At 41.8% G+C, this 11988-nt stretch overlaps 1 protein-coding gene across 5 annotated transcripts; it reads left to right on the forward strand.

Moving 5' to 3' along the window:
• Nucleotides 1-254: 254 nt before the first annotated feature.
• LOC106567964 (ribosomal protein S6 kinase beta-1-like) lies at nucleotides 255-11034 on the forward strand. Of its 5 annotated transcripts, none has more exons than XM_045693572.1 (15): nucleotides 287-533; nucleotides 1174-1235; nucleotides 1322-1365; nucleotides 1794-1914; nucleotides 2023-2091; nucleotides 3623-3770; nucleotides 4297-4354; nucleotides 4692-4883; nucleotides 6530-6620; nucleotides 6769-6876; nucleotides 7035-7097; nucleotides 7191-7268; nucleotides 7391-7498; nucleotides 7818-7930; nucleotides 8157-11034. In XM_045693572.1, the coding sequence occupies exons 3-15, from the start codon at nucleotides 1328-1330 to the stop codon at nucleotides 8425-8427; spliced, it is 1458 nt and encodes a 485-aa protein (XP_045549528.1). In that variant the 5' UTR covers nucleotides 287-533; nucleotides 1174-1235; nucleotides 1322-1327; the 3' UTR covers nucleotides 8428-11034. The 5 variants fall into 5 exon arrangements, with proteins under 5 accessions (XP_013993363.1, XP_045549528.1, XP_013993366.1 ...); XM_014137891.2 differs by having other exon boundaries at nucleotides 289-533; nucleotides 1171-1235; XM_014137889.2 differs by lacking the exon at nucleotides 287-533 and adding an exon at nucleotides 556-849 and having other exon boundaries at nucleotides 1171-1235.
• The last annotated feature ends 954 nt before the right edge of the window (nucleotides 11035-11988 follow it).

An 11988-nucleotide genomic window follows, 5' to 3' on the forward strand; every position in this document is an offset into this window, starting at 1 on the left:
CATTTCTCTACACCCGCAATAGCATCTGCTACATATGTGTATGTGACCAATAACATTTGATTAGATTTTGACTGACTACAATATCATCATCATAGCTTATTTCTGAGCCATATCACACAAGCATCACTTTGAAACTACTAAAGGATAAGATACGATCAAATATAACATGTTTAAACGGGCGAAATCATTTAACGAAAAGGTATGGGGCATCATGGACATTGGGCTCCTATTAAAGATACTCAGCTAGCTACTATCTCATTTCAGCAGTGCGCGTGCTCAACACTTGGCTTTGTTTTTTCCCCTTTTTTTTATTGTGTTTGGCCGGTTGCTAGCGGTACTGCTACTCGCATGGGTTTTATTTACTGTAGCCGGTTATGTCGGTGAGGTGTGTTTCCATGAGGCAGTGGAGAAGTTGATACTTTATTTCGGACTGAGTGAGAGAGAGGGACCAAGCAAATGCAATGGCGGGGGTATTCGACATTGATTTGGATCAGGCGGACGAAAATGTGTCTGATGACGAACTCGGGGATGGGGTAAGTAGCCAGCTACTGTACAGTAATTAGCTAGCTACCCAGCCAAACATTACAAGCAAGCTAGTTTCCTTTAGCTTCCGACCTTGGCATGAACCAGTTAGCTACTATCGTTAGCTGCTAGTGAAGAAGGGAGGCGCAAACTAACTTGTCTGCAGTAAAGAAGCTGATGTTAGTCAGAAGCTTAATTAAGACTGTCTTTGTCAATAACTTCAACATATCAGCTGGTTAGCTAGTCGTGCGTGGCAAGCCCAAAAGAAGAACCCACGCGTACAACCGCTAATATATAACTAGTTAACTTGGCGATTAACGTTAGTAAGTAAGTAAGAAAGAAGGTAGCTAGCTAGCTAATTAATATTATATTAACTAACTATTATTAGGTAGCTGAACCAAGGGCGGACTTAACGTTGGTGGCAAGCTAAACTAACCAGCTATATAGGCCTAGCCATCTGTCTTCTGAAGAAACGATCCGTTCTTAGTTGGATTGTCAAAACATAGTTAACGGATATAACGTAGCTATGAAACCACTTGACCTCTGATGATCAGATTTCGGCATCGTTGGATGTGGACAAGTGAAACAAGTTGTTCTAGCTACTCTTTCATACATCTTTAATTTTAGAATCATTTGCTTTTTTTTCAGCAGTCTCACAAGACTGTGTATGTGATGCAGTCAAAAAAGTCCCGTCTGAATAATCACTGGAACAGGTATATTTTTTAAGTTGTTTACTGATGGAGAAAGATCAATCCTGTTGTTAAATTGTTCTCTTTTGTTTCCCCCTTTTTTTTGCCAGACCCAAATGAGCGAATGCACGGAGCAATGCAGCGGGTTCGAATTGTGGGTATTTACAACATAGGTTCAGCCTGTATATTTTAGCACTAGCTAATGTGGCACACTCACCACAACATCTTTGACAACAGGGTGCGTCTTTGTCATGCAATTCTATGTGTTTTATTGTTTGGGCACAGGTGTCAATCTAATTGCCCTAAAGGGATTAATAATCTGTGTAATACATTTTTTTGTTAACTACAGCAACACCTTTGACCACTTTTATGATGATGTGTGCTTGATGAACAGATAAAGGACAATGAGTGATTTTAGTCAATAGATTGCTTGTGCAGGCAGGACTGTTTTCCCCTACTGCGGATTCCATCTTTAATCTAACCTTCTGGTTTTGTCATTCGGGTAGATTCAACATTGACTGGCTGAAATTTGACATGAATGAATTATGTTTCAATGGTTGTCTTTTTAAATGTATTCTCAAGTAACATGGACGACTGTGAAAAGTTTGAAATCTCTGAAGACAGCGTCAACAAAGGAACGGAGCAGATTCGTCCGGAATGCTTTGAGTTACTCCGGGTTTTAGGAAAAGGAGGCTATGGAAAGGTGAGCTATCCCTCATCACCCTATGACTTGTTCAAGTATTCATTCACGTCTTCTCCTTAGAATAGATAACATAAATTCATGTTTTGACTTTCCCCCTATCACATTCAGGTTTTTCAAGTTCGTAAGGTGTCGGGTGCCACTTCGGGAAAGATTTTCGCCATGAAGGTCTTGAAGAAGGTGGGCTGTTTGGATTCTCATGACATTGAGATACTTATCTTTTGTTCTCTCGTTTGCTCCTAAGGAACTGCACACTTAAGTTCTGTTATTTATTCTATAAAGATTTAAGGATTTCCATTGACATGACGATGAGCCCAGATTGGACACTGACCCAAGTTGTTACAGTAGTGTACTGAATACACAGGTGAATTCATTTAGCCATGCAGTCAGAAAAGAGGCCGCCTAACCCATAACAAAAAAACTAAAACGACTTCCCATGAAACCTCAGGGCTGTTTGTTCTCCACAGTTTCTTTCCATCTGCTCTGCATCCTTTCTGTAATTGATGACTGCCCGTCTGGTTTGCATCTTGGCCCCAGAATCCACCAATTTTTCCCAGAAGCCTTAGAGGTTTCGGTAATAATGGTTCTGTTTATAGTTTTTTTATAAGCCAGTATTTACTGTTGCTACCATGCAGGAGCTAAGAGCTCTTAACCAACCAGCAGCTATCATCACTGCCAAATAAAACACCAGTGTCCCCCCTCCCCTCTTTCCCTCACATCTTGGAAGCCCATATAGCTTTTACATACATGATTTACCCCAGTGTTTTACCGAAAAGGCTCAGACTTTTCTGTTTCCATGGGCCATGGCTCCGGCGGACCTGCTCTCACTTGTGGTTAAAGTAAAGCCCCTGGTACTTTTCAGCTTGCATTTACATAACAATGGCTAACTGAACTTTAACACCTTCTCACAAAGCAACTGTTTTGATTATGCAGAGGTTGTTGATTCTGCTTTTCACTAGTCCTCAGTGTCAGCCCTAGCTATGGAAACACAATTCCCCTAATATAACATAAGGGTGTATATACTCTAGTGAAAGGCTGTTGAAAAGCAGCAGACCTGCCCCAGCACTGGTGTTTAGCATGGTGAACTTAACCGTGTGTGCATGTTGTAAGTGGCTGTGTAGTACGGCAGGCAGCAGAGCCTCACGCTCATGGCCGACTGCTCTGCTCTCATACTCTGGCTTCTGGCTCTGCTACTGGGCTCAGGCTTTATCCAACTGAAACAGATCTAGTATTGTTCCCAATGGCTGAAATAGTTTGAATGTTTTGGATTTCTTTGAGCAAAAGATTTGCACGTGTTCTGGACCTGAGGGCAACAATAACGGCATTAATGACATGGCTCAGAGCAGAGGCGTTCCTTTACTTTCTTTCACTGGGCTGGGGAAAAGGGGAGCGCAGAGAAATAATCATCGAAACCAGATGGCAAATGAACATTTCCTTTAGGTTATTGTTATGTTGTCAGACCGTCGCAAACCTGTTGTCTGTTACTTACCATAGTGTGTCCTGCTTGACAAAGAATGTACTCTAGTGTTACTTTTCAAATGCATATCATACCTCAGTTTCTAAGTGCTATAATGTTTTTCATTTGGAGTGACTAACTTGTTACCATACTATTACCAGGTTATTTCCCCTTTATTCTCTGCTGTAAATGTAAAGTGCTACCGTTATAATGCTGACAGTGCTTGACAATCCATGCCTTGTTTGATGCCTCCAGGCGATGATAGTGCGTAACGCTAAGGACACGGCACACACCAAGGCAGAGAGGAACATCCTGGAGGAGGTGAAGCACCCATTCATAGTGGACCTCATCTATGCCTTCCAGACAGGGGGCAAGCTGTACCTCATCCTGGAGTACCTCAGTGGTGAGTGGCTGGGGCACGGTGTGTGTGCGCGCACACACACACACGCGCATATATATACACACATACACACACACACCCTTCCAACTACGCCTTCCAGACAGGTGGCAAGCTGTACTCTACCTCATCCTGGAGTACCACTCATGTGAGTGGCTGGGGCACGGTGTGGGCGCACAAATATGTAACTTTTTGGGCGACCTGACCAAATTCACATAGAGATGAGTTATAGATCTGTCATTCGTGTTGAAAGCAAATCTTAGAAGCGGCAGATATGTTCTATCTGCGCTATATCTATGCTTCCCGTTCTTAAGTTTAGTTTTTTGTCTTTTACTGTCAGTTTTGTACACCAGCTGAAAATGGTTATGGAAAATATCACATCGGTTTAGATGGTAAAATGATTTTCTACAATATACTTGCTTGTTTTTCACATTAACTGAAATTAAGCGAACTGCTAGAATTTCAGCAACCATGGAATGGCTGAGCAATTTCTACATAATGCATATTTAAATGCTGTATTTGTGATTTGCAGGTGGGGAGCTGTTTATGCAATTGGAGAGAGAGGGGATCCTTGTGGAGGACAAAGCATGGTAAGTGATCTGTCATGCTGGAGATGTCTATCTGTTTGAAGTGTGTAGAATAGATATGAGTGTCTGGAACCTGTAGTCCTCACTCAAATGTTGTGTCAACAGATGTGAGATTTGATTACATAGCATAAGGTCAGTAGGGGTGTGTTTTGGATCTATTTTTAGAAGCAGACAAATGTTAGGGTGTTGGAAGCACAACACTTAGGTTTAGAATGTAGAGGGCAATGAAAGGCGAATCTGAAAGGATACATTTTTCCAAAATGCTGTTGATGCTTTACGGTTAGATTTTTTTTCGTCATACTTCCTGTAACTGTATAGATGTCTGTTTTCTGTTCTGCAGCTTCTATCTGGCAGAGATTTCAATGGCTCTGGGACACCTGCATCAGAAAGGCATCATCTACAGAGACCTGAAGCCAGAAAACATCATGCTCAACAACAACGGTCACATCAAGCTCACAGACTTTGGACTGTGTAAAGAATCAATCCACGATGGCACGGTTACTCACACTTTCTGTGGCACCATAGAATACATGTAAGTCACGGTCCTAATTATTAAAACAATGAAAAGTTAATATCAGCCTCCTAGTCTGTTGTAAACTTCTTTATCCACTACTGTACATACTCTTGGTAGGAGAAATTAGTGAGTTTGGTTGCACATTGTATTAGAGGTCGACCGATTAATCGGAATGGCTGATTAATTAGGGCCCGATTTCAAGTTTTCATAACAATCGGTAATCAGCATTTTTGGACACCGATGATGGCCGATTACATTGCACTCCACGAGGAGACTGCGTGGCAGGCTGACTACCTGTTATGCGAGTGCCGCAAGGAGCCAAGGTAAGGTGCTAGCTAGCAATAAACTTATCTTATTAAAAAAACAATCAATCTTAACATAATCACTAGTTAACTGCACATGGTTGATGATATTATTAGTTTATCTAGCTTGTCCTGCGTTGCATATAATCGATGCGGTGCCTGTTAATTTATCATTGAATCACAGCCTACTTCGCCAAACGGTGATTTAACAAGCGCATTCGCGAAAAAAGCACTGTTGTTGCACCAATGTGTACCTAACCATAAACATCAACGCCTTTCTTAAAATCAATACACAAGTATATATTTTTAAACCTGCATATTTAGTTAATATTGCCTGCTAACATTAATTTCTTTTAACTAGGGAAATTATGTCACCTCTCTTGCGTTCATTGAACGCAGAGTCAGGGTATATGCAACAGTTTGGGCCGCCTGGCTCGTTCCGAACTAATTTGCAAGAATTGTACATAATTATGACATAACATTGAAGGTTGTGCAATGTAACAGCAATATTTAGACTTATGGATGCCACCCGTTAGATAAAATATGGAACGGTTCCGTATTTCACTGAAAGAATAAATGTTTTGTTTTCGAGATGATAGTTTCCGGATTCGACCATATTAATGACCTAAGGCTCGTATTTCTGTGTTATTATAATTAAGTCTATGATTTGATAGCGCAGTCTGACTGAGCGGTGGTAGGCAGCAGCAGGCTGGTAAGCATTCATTCAAACAGCACTTTCCTGCGTCTGCCAGCAGCTCTTCGCAATGCTTCAGGCATTGCGCTGTTTATGACTTCAAGCCTATCAACTCTCGAGATTAGGCTGGCAATACTAAAGTACCTATTAGAACATCCAATAGTCAAAGGTATATGAAATACAAACGGTATAGAGAGAAATAGTCCTATAATAACTACAACCTAAAACTTCTTACCTGGGAATATTGAAGACTCATGTTAAAAGGAACCACCAGCTTTCATATGTTCTCATGTTCTGAGCAAGGAACTTAAACGTTAGCTTTTTTACATGGCACATATTGCGTTTTTACTTTCTTCTCTAACACTTTGTTTTTGCATTATTTAAACCAAATTGAACTTGTTTCATTATTTATTTGAGACTAAATTGATTTTATTGATGTATTATATTAACTTAAAATAAGTGTTCATTGTTCATTCAGTATTGTTGTAATTGTCATTATTACAAAAATATATATAAAAATTGGCCGATTTAATCGGTATTGGCTTTTTTTGGTCCTCCAATAATCGGTATCGGCATGGAAAAATCATAATCGGCCGACCTCTACATTCTATAGGGTTTGGTTGCACATTGAATAGGCCTACCCATTCCTCTCCCCTCTGTCACTCCAGGGCCCCAGAGATCCTGATGAGGAGTGGACACAACCGGGCTGTAGACTGGTGGAGCCTGGGAGCTCTTATGTATGACATGCTGACAGGAGCAGTGAGTACAACTCCTCCAAGAAATACACATAATATAGCCTGTGTACAAGACTACATCATCTTTTTACATTTTGAATATTATTTTGATATTTAACCTCGGGGACATTATGTCTATTGTTGTGGAACATAATTTTTTTGTTACTCAACAGCCACCATTCACTGGTGAAAACAGGAAGAAGACCATTGACAAAATCTTAAAGTGTAAATTGAACTTGCCACCTTACCTCACACAAGAAGCCAGGGACCTTCTCAAAAAGGTAAGCGTTTCACTGTGTTAGATGTTAAACTCTTCCAGTTTTAATACATTTGTTTTTGGGTGGCATTTTAGGTACACTCCATCTTCTGATTGTCAGATGTAACACAAGTCGGGTCAAATGAAAACAAAGGAGCAGACTAACATAACTCTCTGTTCCAGCTGCTAAAACGCAACGCCTCGTTACGGCTGGGGGCGGGCCCAGGAGACGCCTCAGAAATTCAGGTGATACAGTTAAAACATGGCACCTGTTGCAGGATTATTACAATGTTGGTGAAGAGGGACACCCTCTAATGTAGCTTTTTTTCTCATCTCCAGTCCCACCAATTCTTCAGGCATATTAAATGGGACGAACTTCTCGCTCGCAAAGTGGAGCCTCCATTCAAGCCTGTTCTGGTGAGCCATCATTCCTTATTCATTGAATTTTTATTGTGAAGAAGAACACCTGTGCTTCCCAAGTCCTCCATGACCCACAGAGCCTAGAGGTTAACACGTTTCCTCCTTTCCTTCCATTGTAGCAATCAGCTGATGACGTGAGCCAGTTTGACTCCAAGTTCACCAGCCAGACTCCTGTTGACAGCCCTGACGACTCCACGCTCAGTGAAAGTGCCAATCAAGTTTTCCTGGTAGGCTGCTTACTCTGCTCAGTCCATTTGTGTTTGTGGGCATGTGTGTTTTACTGTGTGCATGGCTGCACGCACACGTCTAGGCATAAGCTAGACTGTTTTTGTTCTTTTTAATTTTTGACCAAAAAAGATTGTTCTTACGAGAAATGGGTAATGCATCTGTTTTTTGTTATTTATTTTTTACTGGAAACTGTTGACTGTCTGGCCACATTGCATGATGTAGTTTAATGAGTGTGTCATTGCTCATCTCCTCTGTTCTGTGTTATATTGGACCTTGATGAGCCTGGCTATAATCTTCCCTGTGACCTCCTTCCCACAGGGCTTTACGTATGTAGCCCCCTCTGTGCTTGAAAACGTCAAGGAGAAATTCCCCTTTGAGCAAAAAGTCCGCTCACCAAGAAGGTTTCTGGGAAGCCCAAGAACACCAGTGAGGTAAGTGCTTTTTGTTTTCTCTCGTGTTCCTCTAGGTTTGTGTAGGACTTGCATTTTTACATGAAGTTGTCCTGCCCAGCAGTGGTTGAATCCAGTATCATTCTGGTACTCACTTCTACTGGGATTTATCCTCACTGTTAAAATGTCACTATTCTAATGGTCTGCCTTGCTCCTGTCGGTACTCAAATGCACTATTCTAACCCTGCCGTATGTCCTATTCCCTCAGCCCAGTGAAGTTTGCTGGGGGGGATTGCTGGCCCCGGGCCCCCACCCAGGCTAGAGTCTCGTCCCTGCTGTTCCCTGGGGGCTCTGGGTCTGGAGACCAGCCCATGGAGGTTGGTGTGGAGCAGATGGACGTGAGCTCCAAAGCTACTGAGGTGTCTGCCCCCCTGCCCATCAAAAAGCCCTCTGGCAACACCACCACAGGCGGCCCCTTCAAGAAGCAGGCCTACCCCCTGATGTCCAAACATCCCGAGCACCTCCGGATGAATCTATGACGCTCAGCTCCATCTAGAACTCCTCTTTTCTAATCCCCCCCCTCCTTTTTTTCTTTTTTTTCTTTTAAAAGCCTTAAAGAAATGACTGACGGAGCGCCGACCATCGGCACCAATCACCAGCTCCTCCAGACGCACCTTCCATCTCTGCCACCCTCCCTCTCCTCTCTTTCCCTGTTTGAGCAGCTTGGGAGCCACATGGGGCTTTCTACCCTAGCAGATATGAACAAACAATAGCAGTCTCCTGTTAGGGAGGCGAGGGAGAGAACTCCCTCCCACCAATTAGAGTTTTAGTCAGACAACCAAAGGTCTTGACTACTTCCTAATGCCTAGTAGGGTGTAGCTGCAGGAAGAGATGAGAGCAGTGCTGCTGCCTGATTCTTGTGTGCTCCACTGGGATAGCTTCTCATATGATATACTGGTGCTTTGTACTTTGGGTGAGTGGGGACAGACAGTGTTACTCATGCAGCAATGATTTTCCTCACCAGGAGTGAGACATTATTGATTTCTGAAGCCGTGTAATAGACTTTTGAAGGCTGAAAGGGTGGAGAGGATTTCCCCCTTAAACGTCTCTGCTTCCTTTTTACAGGATACAGTATAGATGGTGAAAATTACAATGAACACAGAACACAATATTCTCTACAGTTCTCATGCTATCGTATATTAGGCTACATTGTTGCATAAAAAAAAAAAAGATGGAATCCACAATGCCTTTTTTTCTGCTTTGTCACATCCAGTCAGGATAAATCCTGTTGAACACGGCTGGGTCGTGTTCAGTAGGTAGAACACGTATTGAAACTGAATTTAACAGGAAGGTGCCATCTGAACTCGTCCAATGAGAACAGATTTCCGTGAGCCTTACTGAACATGACCCTGGTGTGGTGTCATTGATGGAGGAGGAGCAGCTTAAAGCAGACAGAAAAACACGGTGTATGCTATTTCAGCTGAATGCAACACCTCCTGCACCATCTGTCTTCTGACTGGATCTCTCGGTAGATACAAAACCTTTCTGTCTGTCTCTGCATGTAGTACATCGAATGTAAACTGACTCGAAATGCCTTTTCGAGTGTCACTTACTCAGATGACCCACATGAGTTCTCTTCACGGTTAAGATGCATGCAGGTTTATTATAAACCTATTCTTTTTGGGCGTCCAGAAAATGTGTCATTGTCAGATACAAACCGAGGGCTCGTCTTTTGAATTGAAAGAAGCAAAGCATCAAGGCCAAATTCTCATCATCACTGCCTTTTGTATTTAGCTTATCGCCAGGTTACATTTGTATAATGCACCTGGCTTGGTGCTTCACGGATGCTTCCCTCAGTCTTTTGAACCCTTGGTGGTATCAGTAGGGCTGTACCGCTATGCTGGTTCCATTTGAACTAGTGATTGTTTGAAATGTGTGGTGACTTGACGGTGTTGTGTGTGTATGTGGTCTTTAACTGTGCGCCTCTGGAGAAAAGCCATTTGATCCTCTTTCCCAAACATGAAACTTAGTCAAATGAATAATAATCCAACTATAAGGTTCCATCTAGCTGAAGGCAGTGTTCACACGACCAAGAGAATGGTCATACTTAACCAAATGTGTCTGTTATTTGATAAATGTGAAAATGTTAACATTTTACTTTTTAAAAACATACTTTCAATAAGCAAACAGTTGTACTATTCTGTTCAGTGAATGTGTATCCTGACAGAGGATTTCCTATTCCAAGACTGCTGAGGTTTATTAAAATAGACATTATCACCCCCCCATCCTCCCCCCTCCCTCGTGTGTGTGTGTGCTTGTCAATGAGGGAATGGACCAAGTGCTTTATCTTCAGGTTCCATTGGAGAGGATGTATGGTGTGCTTCAGAGCAACTTCCATAGTGACCATGGCTTAGCTTTGAATACATTTTTAACAATCAACAACTTCTATGGTGAATTATTTTTTTTCCTACTGCATCAGTCCCACTATGCAAACAATGTATTTATTGCATAGTCAGTTGTATGTTTGGCACGCATGGATCTTTTGTAAATGACAACTTTATTTTGTTTATTTTATTTATTTTTTAGATATTTGCATATGGTTATCATATGAATATCTCTCTTGAGAAACCTCAAATGCAGCAGTTAATTCTTTATTCCAAACTACAACGTCCTAAGTGTTTTAGTATATTTATTGTACTACAATAGAATCATATTGTAGTACTTTTTGATAACTTTTACCTGGTTCTTTTAATTCTGAACTTGAACTTTAAGATGCCTGTCGAGTGTTGGAAATATGGGCAGCTTGTGTGTGTGTGTGTGTGTGAGATTTAAAAATAAATAATAATTGCAACTTTGTATGTGTATGGAATGCTATTGAGACAGGAAGATGATTGGACCATGTTTCTTTCTAGTAGTGTAGTCTCTAAATGATGCTCCTCTAACCTGTTAAATACTAAAATGATTGTAATGATCTGAGTGGGATTCATCTCAAGTGGTTTGGAGCTTGAGGGCCTTTTGTATACTCATTAGAAGACCGCTGCAAACAATATTTCATCCCTGTATTTATTCCATGACTCGGGATGTTGATTTGTAATATCATGTAAGTGGATGGATGAGAACAAAATAAAAAGTGTTGCTGATTTGAAGCCTGTGCGAGTGATTATAGTGCAACCTGGAATGTGCAACCTGGAATGATTGCTACCTCCCAAGTTACTGGTCAACTCTCATAACGGTTGCACAGGAATGTCCAGAAGACACTGATTTGAGGTAACAGTAACGACGTTTTTATGCAGCTAAAAAAGTCATGCCACATAAAAAAAACAGGACAGCTGTGAATCAAACGGGTAGTTTGTTACAATTTTATAAATGCCACAAAAACAAAAAATTCTAAAGGATATTTTTATGTCTGTAAAATTAATTATGCGAGAAACGCATTTATGAGCAAATATGATACAGTAACCATATCGAAGTTAACTTAGAGTCGGGATGATATGGTGGTCCTCCCACTATGACTCGGGAAACCATGCAGTTTATTAGGCTACAGAAGAAAAAAAAAACTGATTAATTTCACAGGATTGTGAAAGTGAACGGCGATCTTAATCTTTTCCAATAAATATCGAGGGTCTTATTCTGGTGACATGATCGATGCTTTAATTTGTTATTTCTGCTTAAAGGTGCTGGCTAAAATATAAATATATATATCTTTACTCCTTTTTCATGATATCCAATTGGTAGTTACAGTCTTGTCTCATCGCTGCAACTCCCATAAGGACTCGGGGGAGGTGAATGTCAAGAGCCTTGCGTCCTCCGAAACACAACCCAACCAAACTGCACTGCTTCTTGACACAATGCCCACTTAACCCGGATGCCAGCCGCACCGATGTGACCGAGGAAACACCATGCACTTGGCGACCGTGTTACCGTGCAATGCGCCCGGCCCGCCACAGGTGCCGCTAGTGCGCGATGGGACAAGGACATCCATCCCGGCCAAGCTCTCCGCTAACCCGGACGACGCTGGGCCAATTGTGCGCCGCCCCATGGGTCTCCTGGTTGCGGCCTGTCAGTATATCCATAACCTTTGATAGAGCCCTTGGTTGCCC

The sequence above is a fragment of the Salmo salar genome, chromosome ssa13 (assembly GCF_905237065.1).
Source record: "Salmo salar chromosome ssa13, Ssal_v3.1, whole genome shotgun sequence".
In the NCBI taxonomy this organism is placed as follows: domain Eukaryota; kingdom Metazoa; phylum Chordata; class Actinopteri; order Salmoniformes; family Salmonidae; genus Salmo; species Salmo salar.

Excerpts from the sequence above, each read along its gene's own strand:
- LOC106567964 (XM_014137888.2), top strand. The coding sequence starts at position 462 with ATGGCGGGGGTATTCGACATTGATTTGGATCAGGCGGACGAAAATGTG. Across the intron at positions 1,915-2,022 it reads GAAAAGGAGGCTATGGAAAG|GTTTTTCAAGTTCGTAAGGT; the intron begins GTGAGCTATCCC and ends TATCACATTCAG. Across the intron at positions 3,771-4,296 it reads CATCCTGGAGTACCTCAGTG|GTGGGGAGCTGTTTATGCAA; the intron begins GTGAGTGGCTGG and ends TGTGATTTGCAG.